General features: G+C 40.8%; 1 protein-coding gene across 1 annotated transcript; it reads left to right on the forward strand.

Moving 5' to 3' along the window:
* Positions 1-13,502: 13,502 nt before the first annotated feature.
* AKAIN1 (A-kinase anchor inhibitor 1) lies at positions 13,503-14,091 on the forward strand. The gene has a single exon (XM_003406779.3). The coding sequence runs from the start codon at positions 13,503-13,505 to the stop codon at positions 13,899-13,901; it is 399 nt and encodes a 132-aa protein (XP_003406827.2). The 3' UTR covers positions 13,902-14,091.
* The last annotated feature ends 11,857 nt before the right edge of the window (positions 14,092-25,948 follow it).

Below are 25,948 nucleotides of genomic sequence, written 5' to 3' on the forward strand. Positions count from 1 at the left end.
TCCAAGGAGTGACTGGTGGATTCGAACTGCTGAACTTTTGGTTAGCAGCCACTAGCTCTTAACCACTGCACCATCAGGGCTCCAACAATCAACGAGGGAGGTGCTATTATTATGCCCTTTTTATAGGTGAGGAAACTGGCTTGGCCACGCCCTGTAGTGAATGGTAACAGGCTAGTCATACATTCTAAACTAGATCTTATCTGTGGTGGATTGAATAAAAACCATAGAAAAGTCCATAGCAGCTGAGTGAGAGAGGGGTGAGAGCCTGAGGTTGGTCCAGGTGCCTGGTTAAGCAGGGCCTAAACCCTGGTCACATAGTGGTTAAGTGCTATGGCTGCTAACCAAAGGGTCGGCAGTTTGAATCCACCAGGTGCTCCTTGGAAACTGGGGCAGTTCTACTCTGTCTTATAGGGTCGCTATGAGTCGGAATCAACTCGATGGCACTGGGTTTGTTTTTTTTTTTTTGTTTAAAGCGCATGTTGAAAAGTTGATTGTTTATTGCAGGTGCGATGGGGGGCCATGGAGGGGTTTTGAGAGGTTAGTGACACCACTGGATTCACATTCATAAAGGTTGCTCAGTCCGCTGTTTGAGCACCAGGAGAGTGGAAAGACAAATAGAAGGTGTGATAACAGTACACTGACTGGTTATGGAGAAAAAGAAATTAAAAGTGAACAGGTGGATGTGTTTCTGTGTTTGTGCTTTTGTGCAAAGAAGGAAATAGCCTTTGGACTGTGTTAGGGACTGCCAGCTCCTTTTTTCTTTCCCTTTCCTGAAGGTGAGGAAGCCAGCAGTAAGGGACCAGGGAAGGGACCCTGGGCCAAGGATCTGGAGTGTGCACTTTTAATCTCAGCTCCAGGATTTACCAGAAGTGTGACCCCAAGCATCTAAGAGTTGATGTTGCAATCTTGAGTCCAAAATCTGTAGGGCAGGCCAGCAGGCTGGGTGTTTATGTTGCCGCCTTGAGCCAGAATTCCTTCCTTCTTCAAGAAACCTCAGTTTTTGCTTTTAAAACCTTCAACTGCTTAAAAAGGACCATCTACATTATGAAGGGTAATTAAGGTCAACTGATTGTAAATGTTACCATACGTGTACCCATCGTAGTTGAGTTGATTCCAACTCCCGACTCACAGTAACCCTATAGGACAGAGTAGAACTGCCCCATAGGGTTGCCACGGAGCAGCTGGTAGATTCAAACTGCCAGCCTTTGGATTGGCAGCCATAGCCCTTAACCACTGTGCCACCAGGGCTCCCAATTGTAAATGTAAATCATATCTAAACTGAACACCATAGCCTAGCTAAGTTGACACATAAAATTCACCATCACACATGATAGTTAATTTTTCAAGGATATGTGAAGGCTGCTGTGGATAATAAAATTCATGCCAAAACAGTACTGAATTCATAACCTCTTTTTGTCATTGTTTCATGAGGGGACAGGTGAAATATTTTGACATTAAAAAGAAATCATCTTTAAAAGGCTGGGAGTGGCTCCTTCAGGGACAGTAGAGAAGACTTTACCTCACGTCAGAGCATAATCTTCCTCCGGTTAGTCTCCTGAGATTCTTGCTAGGTGCTTAATTCCTCCAGGGACCGGGAATTACTTCTGAGAGATTATTTGGTTAAATTCTAGATTTAGACATTCTAATGACATGTCACAGCTGGGAATTTAATTCCTTCTTTAGCAGAAAAGTGATGACCGTGAGGGCTGTGCAGTTCCTTTTAGGAAGGACAGCATGAGAGAGGCTTTTTTTTTTTTTAAGGATTCCTTTAAAATCTCTCATGAAGCTAATATCCATCTCTCCCCCTAGCCCCCACATGGCGGGTGGGAAGGGCGAGCATAGGGCTAGTTCTGTTGGGAACTCAGGACCTTTTGTTAAATGTTTAAGAGATCTGATAATTCAGTCAAGTAATTTTCATCTGAATGAGGGCAGGAAACCTCTGCGTTGTATTTTCAGCCACTTCAGAAATCTTTGGAGGGTAAATCTATAAATGGGCTAGTAAGAGTTTTTATGGCTAGAAAGTACCACCTATGTGCTAGTTCCTCTAAGTGTAAACTAAAACCGGGCCTTTGTTTCATGAATCAAGGATATCTCCTAGCCCTCTTACCCCCAGCACTCTCACACACAGTCACATACACCCACTCACACACAGTCACATACACACACACACACACACACACACAAGATATTCGGGAAACTGCCATACACAAAAAAAAAAAAATTTTTATACACAGGAACCTGCCAAATGACTCCTCTGGAGCCTGTGGGTCTGAGGTAACCACAGGAGCCACCACCGAGGGGCAGCAGAGGCTGGGAGACTGGGAGGGTCCAGGCCAGAGAGGAGTGTGGACTCACGGTGGTCTGTGAGGGGAGGAGGTATGCGCAGGTATGGGTCTAGAGGCAAATACTGGGGCCCTGATTTGGGCCTCAGCATTGTTGCTTCCTCTAATGCACAGGCTCATGTGGGGCCTGCTTTTCCAGTGCCCTAAATCTCTGCCTTCTCAGGCTGGCTCCCCTCAGTGATGCTCCCCCACCTCCTCTCCCTTTTGGACTGACCCATGGGGAGAGAGCACAGAGGGCCAGAGACAATGAGGCGGACAGAATTTGGAGCAGCTGGGCTAGTTTTTCAGCTCAGGGGGGAGGACAAGTGCTGGATGACTTGTCCTCTGTGGGGTTAGGGAAGGGGAACAGCACAGGCACGGGGGGAGAGCTCTAGCCCCTCCATTGCTGGCGTGACTCTTTGATATGCAAAACTGATATTTTATCAGTCCTGTGTAAAAGCTGTGGAAACCTTGGTGGCATAGTGGTTAAGTGCTACAGCTGCTAATCAAGAGGTCGGCAGTTTGAATCCACCAGATGCTCCTTGGAAACTCTATGGGGCAGTTCTACTCTGTCCTATGGGGTCACTATGAATTGGAATCGACTTGACAGCAGAGGGTTTGGTGTTTTTTGGTATAAAGCTCTATGTACACCCTGGCTTTGGGACAAATTCTGGCTTTCCCTTTCGTCTGGGTTGCCATTCCTAAATCCTTCCCTTATTCCTTTACAGAAATTCTAGAGCTGATTTTGACCATAAGATACCAGGAGCTTGGGAGAAGTTTGATTTCCTGAGTGTCTTGGGTGTGAGGACTGAAACCCGTAGCTAAATCTTGCAGAAATCTGTGTGGCAGAGAGAATAGCCTCTTGGCAAGGCTGACCTTCATCTCCCTGACTCATAACCCAGTCTTGGTTAAGTCATTTGTTAACTAAGTGCTCAGAAAATTAAATCACCTATTTGATCGTTCCAGGGACTTAAAACATTTCCAAGATGACATTCTCACAAGCATTTCCCCAGCCTCGGCTTCCTCAAATAAAAAGTCCTTCTCCACGTGTGTGTTTCCATGACAGAAACCACTTAGCTTTAATGTAGTTCAATTTATCCCTTTTTCCTTCATGTTGTTTTTTTTGTGTCTCATTTCAGAAATCTTGTTTACTCTAAGGTCACAAAGGTATTCGTCTATGTTTTATTCTAAAAGCTTGGTAGTTTTACTCTCCGATAGATATATGAAGTCCACCTGGATCTGATTTTTCATGTACAGTGTGAGGGAGTCAATGTACAGAGTCCCTGCGTGGTGAGAACAGTTACGGGCTCAGCTGCTAACCAAAAGGTTGGAGGTTTGAGTCCACACACAGGTGCCTTGGAAGGAAGGCCTATTGATCTACTTCTAAAAGATCAGCCGTTGAACATCTTATGCAGTGCAGTTCTACTTTGACACACATAGGGTCACTATGAGCTGAAACTGGTTTAGTCAAAATGCATTAATTTCCTGTCTGAACCAGAAATTGTCCCCATTTAGTTGTCCCCACTGCATTTCAGTGTCGTGTGTTTTCATAAATCTGGTTGCATATGTATGTGGACTGTTTCTGGGCCCTTTATTCTTTTTAATTGGTCAAATTTTCTATCCTGACATTGGTATCACACTTTCTTAGTTACTATAGCTTTGTAAGTGGGGTTGATATCTGATGGTGCAGTGGTAAAGTGCTCAACTGCTAACCGCAGTCACTAACCACCAGCCGCTCTGTGGGAGAAAGATGAGGAAGTCTGCTTCCGCAGAGATTACAGCTTTGGAAACTCTATGGGGCAGTTCTACTCTGTCCTATAGGGTCACTATGAGTCAGAATTGACACGATGGCAGTGAGTTTGGTTTTGGGTTTTGGTCTTGCTCTTTTTCAAAATTACCTTTACTATTCTTGGCTAAAATATTCAGGTTTGATTTATAGATTAAAATTGTCTTTTCTTCTTCAGTTTTACTGGCATTCTTCCTTATGGCTTCCCTAAGAATCACACACTGCAGCCCAGTGGTATAGTATAAATTAAATTCTATGCCCTGCAGACACTGCCAGCCAGTGAGGCACATGTCTGTTCTGCCCTCTTAGGCAAGAGAAAGGGTTCCTTTTCTTTTCCCCTTGGCCTTCCCAAATAGCATCTGTCTTTCAAAGCCTGCTCTCAGTCCTGCATGTTCCTGCCTCAATCCCACAACTCTCCCTGGACATCTACAGCTTGGCTGTGTGGCACAGATATGGTGATATGCTGCTGCTTTACTCTTAGAAAAGGACCTGGACACCTTGCAAGGAGGACCAGGGCCTGCACCGCCGAGGCCAGACCTACTTTCTGCACTGCCTGCTCCTGTTTCCCGTCTCCCCCGGTGGGCCTCCCAGCCCCTCAGGCTACCTTCGGTGTCCTCCCCATGGTGCTCCTACACTCTCAGAGATTTGGGGTTTGCCCTTCCTGCCTGGCATGCTCTTCTGTTTCTCTTGTCCTGCACCCACCACCTTCCTTTGACTGGTTAATGCCTCGTCCATCATCTCAGCACCTGTCAGCTGTCTTTCCCTGATACCGCAAACTAGATGACTCCCTTGTAATGTGCTCCTCAGGCCCCCTGACTTTCCCTTCATAGCATGTATCAGAGTTCACAATTGCAAACTTGATTGGTTATTTGATTGGCACTGGGCACCTTAATCTCCAATACCTAACTGAGTGTTTGGAATATAGTAAATGCTCTGTAATTCTTTCATGAATGAATGGATGAATGAAATACTTTGGCCTAGTGACCCATGCTATTCTCCATAGTGCTATGCATATATTGTTGTTGTTGCTGCTGTCAAGTCACTCGTGGTGACCCCGGGCACAAGGGGATTGGACTATTGTGATCCATAGGATTTTCAGTGGCTGATTTTCAGAAATTGATCACTAGGCCTTTTTTCCTCATCCGTCTTAGTCTGGAAGCACTACTGAAACCTGTTCCGCATTCATAACAACACAGAATCCGCCACGGACAGATGGGCGGTGGCTGCACATGGGGTGTATTGGCTGGAAATGGAACCTGGGTCTCTAGCGTGGAACGTGAGAATTCTACCACTGAACCACCACTGCCCTCTCCATGCATGCGGGCGCCCAATAAATACCTTTCTGATTCATCTCACCTTGTTCTATGGTTTTGTTTTTCAGTATCTTTTACTAAAATTTAAGTATTTTTTTCGGTAATATTTTATTGTATTTTTGGTGAAGATTTACACGGCAGTTTAGGTTCCCATTCAACAATTTCCACACAAGTTCTTCAGTGACATTGGTTACATTCTTCACAATGTGTGGACATTCTTATTATTTCTGTTCTGGTCATTCTGTTTCCATTAATCTATTTTTCCTGCCTCCTTACATTCTCATCTTTGTTTTATAGAAATTGTTGACTGTTTGGTCTCATATAGGTGATTTTTAAAAGGAGCATAGTACTCTCGGGTAATAGTCTTTATTTTTTGAGCTAATCTGTTATTTAACTACAGGTGACCTCAGGGGCTAGTTTCAGTTCAAGGTTTAAAGAGTATCTCAAGGCAGTAGTCTAGGGAAGTCCTCCAGTCTCAACCAGTCCATTAAGTCCTTTTTTTTCCCCCCACATTTTTCTCCCATTCTATCAGGATCCATCTACTGTGGCCCTGATCAGAATGGTTGATAGTGGTAGCCAAGCACCATCTAGTTCTTCTGGTCTTAGGGTAGATGAGGCTGTGGATCCTGTAGGCTATTAGTTCTATAGACTAGTTCCTTCTTTGAGTCTTTGGTTTCCTTCTCTTTTGCTCTAGGTGAGTTCTGTTTTATATGAGCTCTTGCAAGCTTTTAAGACCCCAGACACTACTCACCAAACTAGGATGTAGAACATAAACTTTATGAACTATATTATGCCAATTTACTGAAATGTCCCAGGAGACTATGGTTCGAAGCCTTCAAACCCAGAAAACCAACCCTGCAAGGTGTTCAGTTATGTGTATAGGAGATTTTAATGAGGAACTCTATATACAGGTAGTCCCCAACTTATGACAGGGTTCTGTTCTAACAAATCCATGATAAGTTGGTTCTGATGTAAGTCAGATACCTCTTTTTTTTTTTTTTCAGTTTTCATTATTACTGCCTTTTAGTATCTTTATAAACCCAATCTTTGGGAGTTGGAAACTTTACATATAAATTTACAGATATATTTTAATACATATGTACAGAAGAAATCCACAAATCATAACAATTTACTCCGATGATGAAGAAGAGTTGGAGAAGGTTGCCATTTTGTCAGTTGTGGTAATAACTCCACTTGTGGAAGGTTGTGGATCACATCTGGGTTTTCCCTGGGAATGGGGATAGTGTTTATAGTCATAAAATTAGTGAGAGTTGCCTGTATGGTCCTTTTCTTTTTTTCGTCATATATTTCACAGTAACATCTCACTGCTTCTAGAATCTGCCTGTCGACTTTAGAAAAGTGATCAGTGTTTGGGTTCATGCTTTTAAGGAACTGAAGCTGCTGATTTAGTTTAGAAAAAACTTAAGCTAATCCTTTCACTTAAAATTTCTTGACAACTTCTTTTCATCATTATTTCTTTTTTCTTCAGCACTTCTTTGCTCTTCAAAATCCTTTAAGTCATCGTTTGTCAGTTCTCCTTTGTAATCCACAAGCTGTTCCACCTCAGTGACATTAAGTTCTAAATTCAGCGTTCTTGCCATTTTACGAGTTTTCCTCTGATTTCTTTCACTATATTATCCTGATCAAATGCTTGCAGTATGTTCACATAACTCAGCAATTTTCTCCAAATTCCCTGCATGCATTTTCCTGTAACTTCCTCCCGGAAGATGCAACATTCTGGATACACTGAAGAATACCATAGTTCTTCCAGAAATCATGTAATGTCACCGTACTTCCATCTGTTGCAGCTATTGCCTGAGCAAACAGTCTGTAGGTAGTATGCCTTGAAAGTGGTGATTACACCTTGAAGCTGTCGTAGGAAAAAAAAAAACAACAGACGGTCATAAATGCGGTTTTTTGAAATGCGAATATATTGTAAGTCAGAGAGGACATTATTTCAGCATGTGGCAACCTTGTAAGAGTACCTTGCCACATTCTGAAGTAATGTGGCTGGCTGTTGTGGGCAGAGTTGGGGTGATTCTTAATGGCCTGCACCTGACTTGGTAGGAGTGGTGGAAATAATAGTGGAACATCACTCAAATATGACCTAGAAGTGTCCTTTACCAGCCAGTACCTGTCTTCCCTTTCACATCTGAAGCGTACCTTTGGAAACCCTAAAATACTGCTTTGGGTTGGTGATAATGCATGGGGAAGCAGCAGGGCTTGGTGGGTTTAGCGGCAGGCTGGAAATGCAGGGGCTGTGACTTTCCACCACTACACCATCTCTGGGAAGTCATGCAGCTGTAGCTCATTCAGAAGTGAAATAGGCAGCCAGGACAGCTCCAGAAGCAGTTGGCAGAGAGAAATGCCATCTGACATCTGGTCCTTTGTGGAAAATTACTGTAGTTAGAGAGCTGAAAAAAGGATGGTCATACCATTAATAGAGGGGCCAGAATTAGTTCTTGTTGCCTGTGTTCCATGTGGCAGTCACTGATGGATGGTAATACTGCCTTTACCCATCTCAGGCAATGAGGGGGGAAGATGAAAACACACACTAGATGGTTAGTGTTAAAAATTAAGGAGAGACCAGAGATAGATACCTGTTTATGGTACAACTTCTACTGCCCTGTCTGCATGACCTAGGAAAAATCACTAACTGGAATATAATAAGGTTAATATAAAGGAGGTAAATTTCCACTGGGCAAGTGAGAATGGGATATGGAACAGTAAGCTCTGAAGAGAGGGAGGAGAGGTGTGGGCACTGGGTTGTCCATGGAAGGCTGGAACCTCATTGAGTGGGGTCTGGGCAGCCACAGGGAGGCACAGTGATGGGGGTGCCTGAATGGGGAGTGGGAGGGGAGACTACTAAAGACAAATTTAGCTTACATCATATTCTCGACTTCAATGTATTTATATTAAATTGATTCACCATCTTTAGTGAAATACAGAAATGATTTTGTAAATGCTAATTAGGTTAGCAGACATTTGCATCAATAGGCCGCCTATAAGACTGTGTGGGTGATTCATTATATTCAAGTAAATCAAATGCATGTCAGTAAATGGCGAGATTCTCTAATGCCTATCAGTAAATGGTGAGATTCTGAGGATTTTTGTGGCTGGCTCTGCCTTCTGTGGGGTTATGATGTACTTCGTCAGATTGTACGTATATTAAGGCTCTCCACCAGGATTTTTCTGAGTACTCTGTCCTTTCAAGTGAATGCCCTAGGGTCACCAGACAGTTATTGTACTGGACAAAGCCAAACTTGTGGATGTCTTCTCTACCCACAATGCCGTGCCAAGGCAAGGGGCTCTAGGTTGTTCCTTCCTCATGAGTAGCTATGTTCTCACCTCTTGATTCAATCTCCCAGGCCACAGCTGATGGGGCCAGAGTTAAGTACAATCCATCTATGGCTTACAAGGTGGCCTGACATAAAAGCCTGATTTACAGGGATAATGGTGATGTGCTGAGCCTATCAGGTTCTTACAGGAATTTGAACTTAAGACATGGCAAAAGCCAGTCAGTTGCCAGAAGAACCTTAGCTGAAATACCCTCAGAGAGAAGGTAGTATGTAACATCATGAAGCACTTGAAGTCACAAATAAGTAGAAACAACGGTAAGTAGATACCATGAAGTTCGGGGGACTCCAGAGGAAGGGAGAGTTTGTTTGTTGGTAGCAACGAATGGATAGTTGTGACCTTCTAATGGCAGAGGAAAATCTGGATAATCCAATAACTAGAGCTGTATTAAATTCCTCCAGTTTGTAGATGGTAATGTGAGGCTCAGCTAAATATTTCCGTGATGGCCTCATAGTAATTGCTCTTGGTCCCCACCCTCAATTCCTATAACTTAAGGCCACTGGAGAAGCTATCTTTCCTTGCATGCCAAGAAGTCTAACACACAAGAATGTGTCTGTGGTTTGTATAACTTTTTGTTTTGCTTTTATGTCTGTTAGTGCTCCGGGTGACTTTTCTGCTCATCTTCATTCCTCTCTTTCCAGTCACCCTCTCTGTCCCATAGCTTCCACTGCAGATAGATATTTGTGACCCAAAGTCAAGTGGTAATAAGGGCAGTGAGGGCTAACCTGACCTTGCCAGTCCACTCACCAGAGAGCCTTCCTGACACAGCCTGGCACACACTGCCTTTGACTTTTTAATCAATTTATCTTCATAATGAATGGATGAGGACATATCAATTTAGCTCAAGTATTAGGTCATGGCTAAATTTAGAGTAGATTTCTCTCTCTCTATTTTTAAAGGTCAGATTATTCTTGTTCCTAGATTCTTCTTTCCTCCATCTAAAGACAGAAGGATAGTTACACAGCAGGGGCATTTTAGTGTTAACATACTTTTAATTTGGCTAAGATACTCTTTCCAGGAGCAGGCAAGGATCTTCAGGACTTTTTTTTTTTTTTTTTTTCAACACCCTTATGCTGTACAGTAGTAGTAGACAGAGCTTCTCACGTGTCAGATCTGACTTGCTACAAGTATATACTCTCCCTTTTCAATGTAGTCTTGGCCCTCACATGGCAATGACTAAAAAATCAATCCTCAATTGCTTCTTCATTTTAGCACAAGAACTCCCTGAGTTTTAGCCAGGCATATGGCTATCCAGGTTAAGACTCTATTTCCTAGACTTTCTTATAGCTAGGTGTAGCCATGTTGATTAAGTTTTCCTCAGTAGATGTTTGCAACTTTTATGACAATTCTTTAAAAGGAAATTGCTTGCCCTTCTTTTCTCTTTTTCTACATTCTAGTGGGCTTTAATGCAGAAAGGATTAACCAGCTTCATTCATGCAGATGAATGCAGTGTAGTAGGAAATGGCAGAGCAACAAAGTAGAAGGAGGGAGACTCCTCAGATAATCTGTGGAACAGAGCAGAGTGAAACTCTGTCTGGTCCTGTGCCATCCTCACAATTGCTGTTATGCTTGAGCCCATTGTTGCAGCCACTGTGTCAATCCATCTTATTGAGGGTCCTCCTCTTTTTCACTGACCCTCTACTTCACCAGACATGATGTCCTTCTCTAGGGACTGATCCCTCCTGATAACATGTCCCAACATATCTGGACTGCAACATGACAGAGCAATAAATATCTCTCCCTGCATGAGCTATTCTATTTTTGGGTTTCTGTGTTCCAACAGCTTAGTCTATGCCCTAACTAATACATAATCATGAATATTTTCTAGGTGTTTACTCTGTCAGGAACCACACTAAATGCTAAATATGTGTTACATCATTTAATTCTTTAGTAACCTTCCTAAAAGAGATAGTACTGCCCATTTTACAAATTCAAGAGAAATGACACGCCTTGCCCAAGATCACATGGCTGTAATTGGCTGAAAGAAATTGAACTCTGAGATACTTCAAAAACATATTCCTAATAACTGTGCCCTAGAGTCTCTTCATATTGCTGTTTGCTACTCTTCACTCCTTCTACAGAGAATATTCAGTGTTATTCTCTGCCTCTTTAAAGTTTCAATTTCTTGTGCATCTTAGCTCTGGAATCCTGCTCTGCTTGATTTGGTGTAGATTGCACATTTTAACTTACATTTCATTTTTGGAACTGTTCTTTAGTTTGGAATAGGTCAATTTTGAAATGTTCACTAGATTGTAGATATTGTAAGGGGTGGTGCTAGTAACACAAATACTGAATAAGTGACAATTATATGTGTGAGGTGTGGAATCACCTTGCTGAAAGCCATTTGGCCTTTGGGCTTGGTTCCTGAGAGCTGGACTGCCTTGGGGCCTGATGCTGACCAAGCCTCATAAGGCATGATATAATCTATCATGGTCATGTGGTTAGGCCAGTAAAGCGTTTGGAAGATGAATGCTTAGGGAGCTTCTTAGGTGGTGACCATGTACGGGAGAAGGCAGCACTTACCTCTCTGGAACATGGAATATCTGTGCTATAACCACTCCCAGACTTTGCTCCATGCTTTCTTTTCTTGTTATATTAAAGCTGTTATCGCAGGTATGGTGTTTCCCATAAGCTCAGTGAGTCATTCCAGTGAATTATAGAACCCAAAATAGTAGTGGGGGTCAACTGAACTGAAGTAGAGGGAGTCAAGGTGGACTCCTGAGCTTATGGCTGGTACCCTGAGGGAGTAGAGGAAATCCCCAAATTTGGGACTGACTGGTCTGAAGTGGAGAGAGGGAGTCACATGGACCCTTGAGCTTGTACCTGGTACCCACTGATACCCCAGGGTGGGTAGGGAGAAGGACTGCATGGGCAGCTGGGGTCCAAATTGAACAGGAAAGGGGACTTAAGATTTCTACGGGATGCAGTTGGCATGTGGAATGGGATTTGTTATCCACCACAAAATTTGGTGTTCAGAAATGGGTGATCTCACTCTTCCTGGACTGGTCAGCTCAACATGTCTAGAGGGATAGGTGCTTTCTCATCTATTGGAAGTACTCAATATTCTTTTATGTGATTCCTTTTTCTGAAGGGTGTATAAATTCTGGTATTAATGAATCAAACTTTGTGAAAACCATCCCCACTTTAAATGCATTTTTATGATAGTAGCATATGTGAATAGAGGAAACATCTGAAAAATAATTTTAAATAAGGAATAATGCCCATCCTAGTTATCACTAAAAAAATATAAGCAGGTGGAATTTAAAATTTTCAAGATTGCTCTTTAGTCAAATGTTAGATTCATGATCATTTTACCACAATAAAAGAAAGTTTGCTGCATAATAAAAGAAAATCCAAAATATGCCTTAACAACAACAACAAAAAACCCCAAACCTGTTGCTGTCGGGTTGATTCCAACTCATAGCGACCCTATAGGACAGAGTAGAACTGCCCCATAGGGTATTCAAGGAGGGGCTGGTGGATTCAAACTGCTGACCTTTTGGGTAGCAGCTGAGCTTTTAACCATTATGCTCCAAAATATGCCTCAAATAATATATATTATTTTTTCTAACCTGAAATAAGCCTAGAGGTGGATAAATAAGGACTGATATGGTGGCTTCTTGGTTATTGAGATTTCAGAATCCTTCTAAATTGTTTCTTCCAAAATCCCCCCAAATGGTTTCCATTCTAAAGCTTCTCTCATAGTAACTGTTAGCCCTTGTAATGACAGCCATCATGTCAAAGTTGTAGGATGTAGGATATGGAGAGAACAAAATATCTATATTTGCCTGTTCACTTTTGTAAGCCTTTTCCAGATTTTCACTAAACAAACATCCATTACATCTCATTGATCAGAACTTAACTGTTCAAACAAAATCAGGGTTTGGTTTTGTTTTAAAATGAGAAAGAAGAGAAGAAGCAATGTTGGGTAGACTACTTTGTCTTTTAATTAGAAAATTTTTATCTCTGAGTCAGGAATTGACAAACTATGCCTGTGGGCCAAATCTGCCTTGCAGCCTTTTTTTTTTCATAAATAAAATTTTATGGGAACAAAGCCACACCTATTCAATTACATAATGTGTATAGCCGAGTTCATTCTACAAGAGCAGAGCAGAGCAGTTGTTAAAGAACTGTGTGGCTCACAAAACTGAACTATTTATTATCTGGCCCTCTAAAGAAAAAGTGTGCCAACGCCTGTTCTAGATCACTTAGGACAGCTTCTCATGAATGGCTTAATTCCTTATAATGCTCTTATAGGAGCAGGATTGAGCTTGGTATGGATTCAGTGATAATCTGTTCTCCAGTCCCAGTGAAGTTATATATCTGTTAGGCTTGTGTTTGGCTGCAAGTAACATAAAACTTGAGCAATGGTGGATTTTAAAAAAAGAGGTTTATTTTTTCATGTACACGGAAGTCTAGAAGCTGTTCTAGGGCTGTTGCAGAGATGCTCAATGATGCCTTTAAGTCTGGGCTCTTCCTTTCTCCCCAGCCATACCCGGAAGGTTGGCTTTCTTCTCCATGTGTATCATAAAATGGTTACAGCACCTAAAGGCATTATGTTTGCATTCCACATAGGAAGAAGAGTGCAGAAGGTCAAAGGGGCATGTGTCTGTCCTTTCCAGGAATTCCTCATTACCCAGAACTATGTCTCATGGCTACCTACCTTTAGCAGCAGAGGATTCTGGGGTGGTGAGAACATTAAGTGGGCACATTATTTAAGTGAGGATGTTAACCTGGGCACATTACTGGGATGAACAAAGGACAGACAAAAGCACTGTGTTCTGTGGAGTGCTCCTCACAGTTTACCTGGGCCACTATAGATGTTCTTATACTTTTACCCTTCCCTCCCACTGTATTCCCCTACCCCTCCCTGTTACTGTTTCTGAAATTAATGTCTCTTCTTTCATGTACGTTTCCTATTTTTCACTAGGTGAGAAAGCTGGAAATGAGCCTGAAGAGGTGAAGCTGCAGAATGCCAGCAAACAGATCGTGCAGAATGCCATCCTGCAAGCTGTGCAGCAAGTCTCCCGGGAGAGTCGGCAGAAGGAAGACAGAACCGGGGACAACCAGAGCAGCTTCCAGCTGGGTGTGGGGGAATTGACCAAGAAGCATGAGAAGAAGTAACATTGTGAATTTGGTTCTTGTCATGTGCTTGGTTTCTAGCCTTCCTCTTAGTGTAGGATACATTGCCAAAATGTTGCCAATAATGCAAACCAAAGTGCCACCGGCACCTAGCAGTAGAATGAATCCGCACTAGTCCTTGGCTGAGAAGCACTGTGTTGAGGAAGTGCTTTAGATGATTCTGTTGATGTTACGTAGTGCCTCTTAAACACAGAGGGGCCAAACATGACCCTAGAATCGCAAAAGTAGTTTTACAGCACAATGTATTTTTAGTTTTTTTAAAAATAATCCTTGTTTATTTACTTCTGCCTTTTATGCATTATTTCTGTGAATTTAACCAGCAATATCTTTTTTTTTTTTTTTCTGAAATACTGAGTGCAGTACTGTGTTCTTAATGATATTTTTAAAAGACATGCTGAACAGGTGAAGGTTTTTAGAAAGTGGACTCAGGTCCAACATCAAATTAAGCGAAGGCAAATTCCAAGACTGAGTCCCTAGGATCTCAGTAAAGTGTGTATTTATATTGCTTCAAAGACAGGAGGAGTTAGGCTTTTCAAGAACTGAGTCATAATTCTCAGAATTGATTGATAGTTGGTGTTTACCCTCTGCACAGAAATCCACTGGGAATATTATGGATTTCTTTTATCCTTTCAAGATTAAAATAGGACATAGTCAGTCTACATGCATGAGTTGCCAATGACTCAAATCTCTAGGAGCCTCATAAGGAACAGCTAGTTTTGCAGATTCCTTAAACACTGGCCATCCTGGAAGAAACTACTCTAGGATCTGATTATGGTGTATGGCATCAATGGAAGGAGTGCTGGGGCCCTATAAATGCTATGCTGTCATCAACATTCATACTAGTACCTGACTAGTAGGAACCATTTTTTCTCCATCGACAAATAAGTATCAGTTTTGTTTTTTTTTTTAATTTTCTAAGTCGTACAGATCGGGAATGAATTACACTTAAAGTAGAAAAGTCATTTTTTGGGGAAACTCTCTGAAGCTTGAAAATACAGTGGGAACAGCACAAGGACAGAGTTTTGAGGGCAGTTACTGAGATACATACGCCTGTGTCTGGATAAAGTCATTTCTATTGGAACAGGAAGGCTTCCTGCCCAACTCCCACGTGGATAATGTACATCTTTCTGGAGTCCTTAGAGTGCCATTTACTGGACTTCATAATAGTTATAGAGTTGGTGCTATTGGGGAGAGAAGAAAAATGTGACCAGTATTAAAATCGTTTTTTTTTTCAGGGTTATCAGTGTCTACATTTGATAGTTTTTTTTAAAAAAAGCAAAAGATTAGCACATATAATGTGACTGTCATTAGGCTATGCTTCTAAAGTTCCTGTGTGTCACACTCTCCAGAATGGATAGGTTGATAACAGCAGACAAAGAAAACAAGTTCTCAGCTCTGTTAGACTACCTCACACAGTGCACAGGTGGAATACATTCACGGGGGGTGGACCGGAAAAGAAGTGGAGGGGATTAGAATTTAAATCTGGTTTAACAGGGAAATTTTTTTAGTGGAACTTGTGACAATTGAAGAATGAGTTTAAATTGACCGAAAGTAAGATGGACAATACAATTGCACTGCATAGGTGGTGAGAATGAAGGCACTAGGGGAAATTATTCGGGAGTGTATGCACACACACCTAAATAAATAAACCCAATGCTTGTCATTTGCAGCTGACCAGGCACTCTGTCCATCAGGATGTCTGGATATAACTTGCCTCAGTTTTCTGTCAAATGGACAGAAACACATAAATGCGCTATCTTTACTCTCTGGTGTTTCTGTGCTAATACATTAGGGATGTTTAGGAACATCTTATTAACCTCTGTACTTAAATGTTATTTATAAATAAAATATATCCAGCTTGAAATAAATATGCTGTCATTTTAAGCAAACTTTTCTATGTCCTAGTATTTTGGCTCATTTTATATATGTCACCATGAGGCTATCCAAGACTGTTTTCCTAACCACTAGCTCTCGTGACAAGAAGTGCTTCTTTAAGGGGTCTTCACTGTACCTGTTTGAGGGCAGCTGAAGAAGGTGGTTCCCAAGGCTTGAATGGAAAAGGACGCATGCTAAGGAGTGGGCTTTTCGTCTTAGGAAGTAAAGGTGAGTGGATCTGGAATGTCAAATGTCTTTTATGATCTTCTGAGATGGAAAGTGTACAGTAAGGAACAGAAATATTAATAAATTCTTGGAAGGGTAGAGGAGATTAAACAGCCCCTGCACTCAAGAAGTAGGTGCCATATTGGTAGACTCATAAGAGAGGTCAGTGATAAAAATAAATGTATTTGTTAAACTCTGACCTACGTCTCTTAGTGTAAAGAAGCAGTAATGTATAAGGCCCTACAGAAGTTCATTCGGCATAGGACCAAGGTGGGTTGCCATTTGGTTATTATCATAAGCCAGCGCACAATTTTTAATTTTGAGAATAAGCAGGGACATTTATTTAATGTTATTTATCTTCGTGATTTACTCCATGGTAAAGTATACGTAGCAGCCTGGTGATGCAGTGGTTAAGTGCTCGGCTGCTAACTGAAAGGTCCGCGGTTTGGACCCACCAGCTGCTCTGCGGGAGAAAGATGTAGCAGTCTGTTTCCGTAAAGATTTACAGCCTCAGAAACCCTTTGGGGCAATTCTGCTTTGTATAGGGTCATTATGAATTGGAATAGACTTGATGGCAATGGGTTTGTTTTTTTTTGGGTTAAAGTATACATGGGCTTACCAGTTCTATGTGTTCAGCTGTTCATTTTTCGATTTGCCTGTCTCTGGGGTAGAACTGAAGAATTCTATAATGTTACTTTGTGTTTCTGTAATCACCTCTCCAGTGAAAACAGTGTTGTAAATAGATACTAAACAGTTTATTGGTTTCTGAGCTTTATTCCTTTTTTTAGCTACGATATCTTTCTTTTCGGTGGGATTTTCTTATGGTGGGATTTCAGGTAACAAATGAATCAGTCATTTAAAAATGATCATTGATTTTATGACATTTAATGATCGATAACTGACTATTTCTGAGACTATTTTAAGGTCTCTGAAAAAACAGTACGAAAAAGGATTTTTAAATTTATCCACTGTAACAGCTATTTCAGTAAAATACAGAAGAAAATGAAGTCTCTGAGAAATCTGGTATCTAGTTTGGCAGCTATAGTACCCCAACAGGCATAAAGACTAAATACTTGAGCAAATTCTTCATGTAAGAAGAAAGTAGAAACTACTGTAACAATGTCTTCCCTCTCTCACATGTGTAAACGTTTTCTGAAATCTATTAGCATGTATCATCTCATTTATCTCACTGCCACAATCTCACAATGAGGGGTAGCCAGGGCGGATCTTGTTGCTGCAGATAGTCACGCTGAGCCTCAGGATGAGTAAGTATAATTCAGGTGGTGAAAAGTTGGTGCTCTTGGGCACAGGGGTACATGAATCCCCAATCTCACACTTTGTGAGCATATGAATTAGCTACGGAGCTGGAGTAGGCAACTTCCAGGGATAGCTACGTTAAAGTAAAAGAACAAAGCTGCCTTACAGAATTTCCTTTCTGAATACCTAAGAAATTTAACAAAAGTAGTAAAAGACCAGCAAAAATATCCTTCAATAGACAAAGCTCAATGTCGTCAACCTTAAAAAGTGATAGCTAAGGAAAGAGACAGGAAACAAAGTAGAAGATCACAATAGAACCTGGTAAAGGCCACTTGCTTTCCCCCCACTCCTCAGAAGCCACATTAAAAAAAGACAAAACATTGCTGTCGATTCGATTCTGACTTAAAGCAACCCTATAGGACAGAGTAGAACTACCCCATATGGTTTGCAAGGAGCAGCTGGTAGATTTGAACTGCTGACCTTTTGGTTAGCAGCCAGTGCTCTTACCCTGTGTGCCACCAGTACAAAAAATCCTGGCAGGCACGGGAAGACAGCAAACAAAATGGGTGATATCATCTTTTTTCTTCTGGCTACAGCTGTTGGGGGGAGGTAGTTGAACATTCATTTATATCATGAATGCATGCCACGCCTCCCAAGGAAACTCCTCCTCTTCCAACTGATTGGCTGCTCACATCAGCTCACAAAATGGGAGGTGACACACAGTGTCTGCAAACCACTGAGAATTATAGCCTAGCCAAGGTGGCATGTAGCAGTAACCATCACATGCAGCATTTGCTCTTCTTTTGGTCTCTTTTCCTCAACATTTTGTCTGTAAGATTCAATAGTGTTGATGCAAGTAGTGGTTATCTGCTCTTTTATTTTCTCCCAAATGTTAGCTATTATTCGTAAAGCTGCTGTAAATATTCTTGGCTGCATCTTGGGTGGGTGCATGTGTTTTCTCCTGGGTCAGTTACTCAGCTGTAGAATTGCAGAATCATATTGTATATGTGGAGTCCCTGGGCGATGCAGACAGATAAAACTTTTGGCTACTAATCAGAAAGTTGGGGGTTTGTGTCCACCCAGAGGCACCTTACCATTGAAACCATATGGAGTAATCCGACTCTGACACACATGGGGTTGCCATGAGTCGGAATCATCATGATGGCAACTTTTTTTTTTTAGTTTTTTTTAATTATTAGCATATACGTACCTTTACTAGATTCCGCCAAAGAGGTTTCCAATGCAGTAATACTAATTTATTCTCCTACTAGCAATGTATCAGAGTTCTAATTGCTTCCTTTGCTTGAGGCAGACCTCATCTTTCTAAAGGGACTTTGTCTCCTAAGCATTATGAAATTATGGGAAATTTCACTCTGCCTTTCAAATTCTTTTCCTCCCCAGCCTCCCATATATAACACCAGAATTCAGCAACAGTTCTTTGGGAGGAAACTGGCCGAATTCTGTGTACCCCAGTTCCCATTTAGTCCATCTAATTGTCAGAATCCTTGCTGATTTCATTTTTCCTCCAGTCCTCACCCAGAACCAGCAAAGACCCTTCCACCCTCCCCCTCATAAGAAAACAGCTGGTGATAGCTCACCTTGGAAGGTCTTCGCCTAATCTGGAATTCCAGCTCATCTAGTCCCCATTGCATCCACACTACTCTGCTTTACTTATTATTGTTAGTATTTGTCATCTATCCAGTCTTTTTTCTAGTTGCTGCAATAGGAGCATTGGGTTACTGTGACCTACTCCATCCTTCCCAGAAGCAGAAACTGTCCGATTCTATGAGTTATCTATCCAGACACATTGGTGCCAGTGATACATATCATATTTATGATATTGGGATCAAATATAAGAGGCAAAACCCAGTTTTAACTTGGCTACGTTTTAGAGTCAACATTGGAGTCAACTCTTGAGTAACTACTTACCCCAAAGTGGCCTGTGAAGAGATTTTGTCAGGATTTTAATCATGTAAAATTATGCTTGAAGTGGTTAGTAAAGGAATCTAGTGCTATTAGGTAGCAGCTCCTTTCATCTCTTATCTTTTCCCTCCAACTTTCTGCAAACACCCTCTTGTCCCCCTATAACTCTCTTTCTACCACCACCATGCTTCTCCTCATCACCATCCCTTAACAACTTTGAATCCAACTACATAAAGAGGAGTGGTGAGAGAGAGAGGAGGGGAAAGAGGGAGAGAAGGCTAAAATAAGCCAGGACAGGAGTAAGTTTTATGCTCAGTGAAACCTCCTGTGCATGTGTGTGCGTGTCTGCATATTGGCGCGTGTGTGAGAGAGGGCGTATTTGTTTCCTAAGTCCAAACATACATGTTTAGGATGAAATTAAGTGAATTATTTTTTGTCTTGGTTTTAAGCAAAAAGTAGGCTTATTTTATAACAATGACTCACATAAACATTATTAAACAGAAATCATTTGCATAAAAAGTAGACTTTGAATTCCTTCCTTTGAATAGAGTGATGAATTCAGAGTCTTGCTATTGTTTTAGGAAAACAAAAACAAAAGCACACTCAGTAAAAATACCTTCCAACATCTTTGTAAACTGGATTTTCTTTTGGAATATCTTGATATACTGATTCGTCTCAAATCATTTTTTTAAAATTAAATTAGAAGTTTATTGAAGATTAGATTTCATGTTGAAATAGTATAATTATTAAACTGTTATAAATCACTCTGATGCTGACAATTGTTCAAAACTAAGATTTGTGACCTTAAGCAAATGAGTTTACCTTTTTGGTGCTTGGTTCCCTTATTTCAGGAAAAGAGGATCATTATACCAGCTCCATTTGTTATTAGTAATATGAGTGTGTGATCGGTATCAGAATGCTAAACCCAAATGCAACCCTGTTGCCGTCCAGTCAGTTCTGTCTCATGCTGACCCTGTAGGACGGAGTAGAACTGTGCTGTAGGGTTTCCAAAGAGGAGCTGGTAGATTTGAATTGCCAGCCTTCTGATTAGCAGTCAAGCTCTTAATCACTGCGCCACCAGGGCTCCCATCAGAATGCTGGTATCATTAAATTCAGCCCTGTAGGGTCCCAAGAACTGAATGAATGAGAAGCTCTATTAAGAATGAATGCATTCTTAATACCAGGTAAACATCAGGACCAAGACCTTTACATGGTTTCTCAAACTGGTGAAACAAGCAGGATAAGGCTTTTCACCTAGACTAGTAGAAGGCCTAAGTCTGCTGCTTCACACCTGCGTCTTATTTTTTTCTTAGGCCCTCCTTCATTCTTTCCCGGCTTCCAAGGACAGGGGCATCTCCAGGCAAGGTCTTTTCATACCATGTGCGTGAGAGGGTGTGAACCACCAAAAGGTTGGTCCCTTGCATAAAAGGAGTTCCAGGAAATACAATTTTTTCTCAAATGTAATTTTATTCATACTACTTCCCGTAAAAGCTACACCCTATCTCTTAAAAGCTACATCCCTTAAAGACCTAATTATATGAGTATTTCCCTTTGCCCTTGACCCACAAAAAAAAAAATAGCTCCTTAGAGATGGAGTGAGAGGAAGTAACTTACGCTCCCTCTAGAGGGTAAATCGTGTCATTGACATTATTTCAGGGAATTACCCCAATTTTTTTTTTTTTTTTTTTTTTTTTTTTTTGCTGTAGAGTAGATTCCGACTCATAGCAACCCTATAGGACAGAGTAGAAACTGCCCCATAGGGTTTCCAAGGAGCAGCTGGTGGATTTTAACTGCCGACCTTTTGGTTAGCAGTTGTGGCTTTAACTACTACACCACCAGGGATTAGATCAAGAAAATAAGTTGCCCTGAGATCATCTTTAAGCCTTAAATCTTAAACCAAAAATATCCCTTGAAGTTTTCTTTAAACCAAACAACAGTTCAGCTTAATTAGTAAAGACTGTCTGCCTTGAGCATTGTGCTCTTTTAAAGAACTATCTTTATGGGATCAAATTCACAACAACCAGGGTTTAGATAGGAAGTTTAGGGGGCAATGAGCTTATATTAATGGGGGAGGAACAACTCAGAAATGGAGAGTGAGAATAGTTGCGTGACAAGAATGTATTTAATGCCACTTGTACATGTAAAAATTGCTGAACTGCTGTGTGTTCTGTTGTGTATATTTTCAACAAAACCAACAAAAAAATATTAAAAGTGTGGATGAACATGCTTAGAGAAGTCCAAGGTACCATACAAATTCATTAAGTTGAGAACCTCTGATGTCCTGTCTCAATACTAGGCACTCTGTGAAAAATCCTCATTTTCAAGAGGATTTTACACTCCAGGGAAAGGAAAAGAGATAAAATATTATTTATGCAAATGCATATAATATAAAACAGAAATGAAAAGGCTCACTAAAATAGTACAAAAAGATGAAGGTGAGCAGGGAAGTTTCCATGGAGGAACTGATATTTAAATTGAATCTTCATGAACTACAGAAATGGAAGAAAAGGAAAGTTACTGTTTAAATAAGGTTTCTAGATTACTATCTTTAATTTTTTTAGGTTTCAATAAATATATTTTTCATGTATCAAGAACACTTTGTAAATTGGAGCTTCCCTTTACCTGTCTAGCTTCACCATTGTCTACCTGAGGCTTCGCTCTAACAGTTCTAAAATACTTAGTTTCTCTTTGATTTAACACCTTTGTGAATGTGGTCATGCAGGCCCCTTATCTTCCTGGAAGTATTTCTCTCACATCTTCATTTCATTCATTTCGTTCAACCAGCTGGATTGGTCTAAACAGCCTTCTGCGTGCCTAAAACTTCCAAGATGCCTCTGTCTTAGTGTCTACCACATATTCTTGCAGTTGTGTGCTGAAGTGTCTGTCTTCCCTCTTAGATTATAAATACTTCCATGGCAGGTGCCACGACTTAGTCATTTTTTGTACTCACGTAGTATAGCCCAGTGCCTTGAATATGGTTTGTACTCAGAAAATGTGGAATAGCGTAGTACTTTTAAACTTTCCAATGTATATTCTAGCTGCACTGCATTTTGTGTTGGGCACAGATGAAGGAGAATCCCTTTCAGTCTGATCCTTCTTTGAGTAAGGGATAAAATGGGTGAGGGAATTTTATTACCTTGTTTTTTGGTTTGAATTATAATAAACCTTGGCAGCTACTAAGCTGTATACAAGGACTAAGATTTACATTATCTCGTGATCCCATTTAACCCTTGGCCATTGAGTTGATTTGACTCATAGCAACTATATAGGACAGAGTAGAACTGCCCCATACGGTTTCCAAGGAGTGGCTGGTGGATTTGAACTGCTGACATTTTGGTTAGCAGCATGTCTTAGTTATCCAGTGCTGCTATAACAGAAATCCCACAAGTGAATGACTTTAACAAACTGAAATTTATTTCTTCACAGTGAAGAAGCGTAAAAGTCCAAATTCAGGATGTCAGTTCCAGGGGAAATCTTTGTCTGTCTTTGGCCTTCTCATTAATCTTCCCCCAGATCAGAAGCTTCTCTGTGCAGGGACCCCAGGTCCAAAGGATGTGCTCTGCTCCTGGCACTTCTTTCTTGGTGATATGAGGTCCCCTCTCTCTGCTCACTTCCCTTTCCTTTTTATCTCTTAAGAGATAAAAGGTGGTGCAGGCCACATTCCAGGGAAACTCCCTTTACATTGGATCAGGGATGTGACCTGGGCCAAGGTGTTACAATCCCACCCTAATCCTCTTTAACATAAAATTACAATCACAAAATGGAGGACAACCACACAGTACTGGGAATCATGGTCAAGCCAAACTGATATACATGTATTTGGGAAGACGTAATTCAATCTATGACACAGCTGTAGCTCTTAACAACTGCATAACCAGGCTCGAATAGGAATTATTTATGTCCAAGGGTATTCAGTAGCAGCCCATACCTCAAGTCAATGAATCTTGAGAACTTTCAGACAAAATGGCAATATTTATACCTGTTATAAAGAAAAATAATCGCTTTGCACATTATTACAGTTGAGAGTTTTCTGCCTCCAACTGGTCAGCATTCATGTAGAGAGGTTTAAAGAGATCCTCAGATCTTAAAAGGATTCCAATTCTTTGTATCAATCTCAGTAATGTCAGCCCTCACTATATGGCTCATGCTGATCCCCATATCTTCCGCCATCATTAAGAATCATGCTTCAAGTGTCCCGGCAGCTTTACCAAACCAACGAGAAGAACACAAGTGCTCAGGAGGCATAGTCCCAAATGTGTCTTATAATAAAACCCCCAAGAAGCCAGCCAAAGGCTGAATTAAAAATGAGTTCTGTTGGATCCTTCAGGAAAATTCTATCTGCACATCCAAGACCTAAAGACAACTTTTCATTTCCAATGATGTTTTCTCAGCTTTTGGGTAGTCCTTGAATTTCTTCTCTATCTACCTGAGAATTTAAGCTAATGGTTTAAGAAACTTATTTTTTAAAACCTAAGTGGTATGATAGAAATTCTGCTACCAAGAAATCAGTTTGAAGGGATGGTATGAAGTTTTGGAAAACAGAGGCATAATTCTGTTAGAAAAAAATGTTAATAAACTTTATACTTATTTTTTTTTAACATATTTTACATTTTTTACATACTCTTACTTCTAGTTTATACCTTTGGTCTTCAGTTTTCTGGGCTTTTCATCTCTTAAGTGCTCACGTAAATTATAATCATAGTTATAATAGTAAAAATAATTACATGATCCAAGAGGGCAGTGACTGTAACTCCCTTGCCTGGCACATAGTAGGTGCTCAAAATATATTTGTTGGATGAATAAACTAGTTAAGTAATTAATAGAATATGTACTTAATTTATTAATTAATTAACATTTATTATGCATCAAAATCTATGGCTTTTTCTAGCACACACTAGCCCATTTAATCCTATCTCTGTATGAAGTGTGTGCCACAGTATCCTCATTTTATAATTTTGGAAACTGAGATATAAAGAAGCTAAGCAACCTGCCCAAAGTCATCCTTCTAATAAGTGACAAGGTCAAAGTATAAAGGAGAGCCTACGACTCTTCACAACTTGGGACCACAACCTTATTGTGAACTTTGTAGTGGAGAAGAAAGAACCACAGGAGCAGGCAGGAGTCAAGGTCCCAGTTCTCCCATTGACTGGCTGTCTGACCCTTCTCAGCCTGCATGCCCTTGTCTGTGAATGTAGACAGTAACAAATTCTCTTTCTTGACAGGTTATTGTGAGGATTACATTTGAAAGTAAGCTGTAACATTTAAAGTACTATATATATAAAAAAATGTGACGTAAGTATTGAGACCAATGTGATTACCTAATATCTGGTAAAGAAGTAAGAGTAATTTTTTTTTTTAATTTTTATTGTGCTTAAAGTGGAAGTTTACGAATCAAGTCAGTCTCTCATACAAAATTTGTATACACTTTGCTATATACTCCTAGTTGCTCTCGCCCTAATGAGACAGCACACTCCTTCTGTCTACCGTCTATTTCCTTGTCCATTCAGCCAGCTTCTGTCCCCCTCTGCCTTTTCATCTCTCCTCCAGACAGGAGCTGCCCGCATAGTCTCATGTGTCTACTTGATCCAAGAAGCCCACTCCTCACTAGTATCATTTTTTATCTTCTAGTCCAGTCCAATAACTGTCTGAAGAGTTGGCTTTAAGAATGGTTCCTGTTTTGGGCTAACAGAAGTTCTGGGGACCATGACTTCTGGGGTACTTCTAGTCTCAGTCAGACCATTAAGTCTGGCCTTTTTATAAGAATTTGAGGTCTGCATCCCAGGGCTCTCCTGCTCCCTCAGGGATTCTCTTTTGTGTTCCCTGTCAGGGCAGTCATCAGTTATAGCCAGGCACCATCTAGTTCTGCTCTCAGGCTGAGGTAGTCTCTGGTTTATGTGGCCCTTTCTGTCTCTTGGGCTCCTAATTACCTTGTGTCTTTGGTGTTCTTCATTCTCCTTTGCCCCAGGTGGGTTTAGACCAATTGATGCATCTTAGATGGCTGCGTGCTAGCATTTAAGACCCCAGATGCCACTCTCCAAAGTGGGATGCAGAATGTTTTCTTAATAGATTTTACTATGCCAATTGACTTAGATGTCCCCTGAAACCATGGCCCCCAAACCTCTGTCCCTGCTACTTTGGCCTTTGAAGCATTCGATTTATTCAGGAAACTGCTTTGCTTTTGTTTAGTCCAGTTGTGCTGACCTCTCCTGTATTGTGTGTTGTCTTTCCCTTCACCTAAAATAGTTCTTATCTACTATTTATTTAGGGAAAACCCCTCTCCCTCTCTCTCTCTTGACTCCTGTAACCATCAAAGAATATTTTCTCTGTTTAAACTATTTTTCAAGTTCTTATAATAGTGGTCTCATACAATATTTGTTGTTTTGCAACTGACTGATTTCACTGATTCCTCCATGTTATGAAATGTTTCACGGATTCATCATTGTTCTTTATCCATGTGTAGTATTCCATTATGTGAGTATACCATAATTTATTCATCCATTCATCGTTGATGGGCACCTTGTTTGCTTCCATCTTTTTGCTATTGTAAACAGTGCTGCAATGAACATGGGTGTGCATATATCTGTTCGTGTAAAGGCTCTTATTTCTCCAGAATATATTCCAAGGAGTGGGATGGCTGGGTTGTATGGTAGTTCTATTTCTAGTTTTTTAAGGAAGCACCAAATCGATTTCCAAAGTAGTTGTACCGTTTTACATTTAAGTGTTTCAATCTTGCCACAACCTCTCCAACA

Source organism: Loxodonta africana, chromosome 11 (assembly GCF_030014295.1).
Source record: "Loxodonta africana isolate mLoxAfr1 chromosome 11, mLoxAfr1.hap2, whole genome shotgun sequence".
In the NCBI taxonomy this organism is placed as follows: domain Eukaryota; kingdom Metazoa; phylum Chordata; class Mammalia; order Proboscidea; family Elephantidae; genus Loxodonta; species Loxodonta africana.

What these genes read in the sequence shown, in the direction of transcription:
- AKAIN1 (XM_003406779.3), top strand. Translation starts at nt 13,503, where the DNA reads ATGTTAACCTGGGCACATTACTGGGATGAACAAAGGACAGACAAAAGC.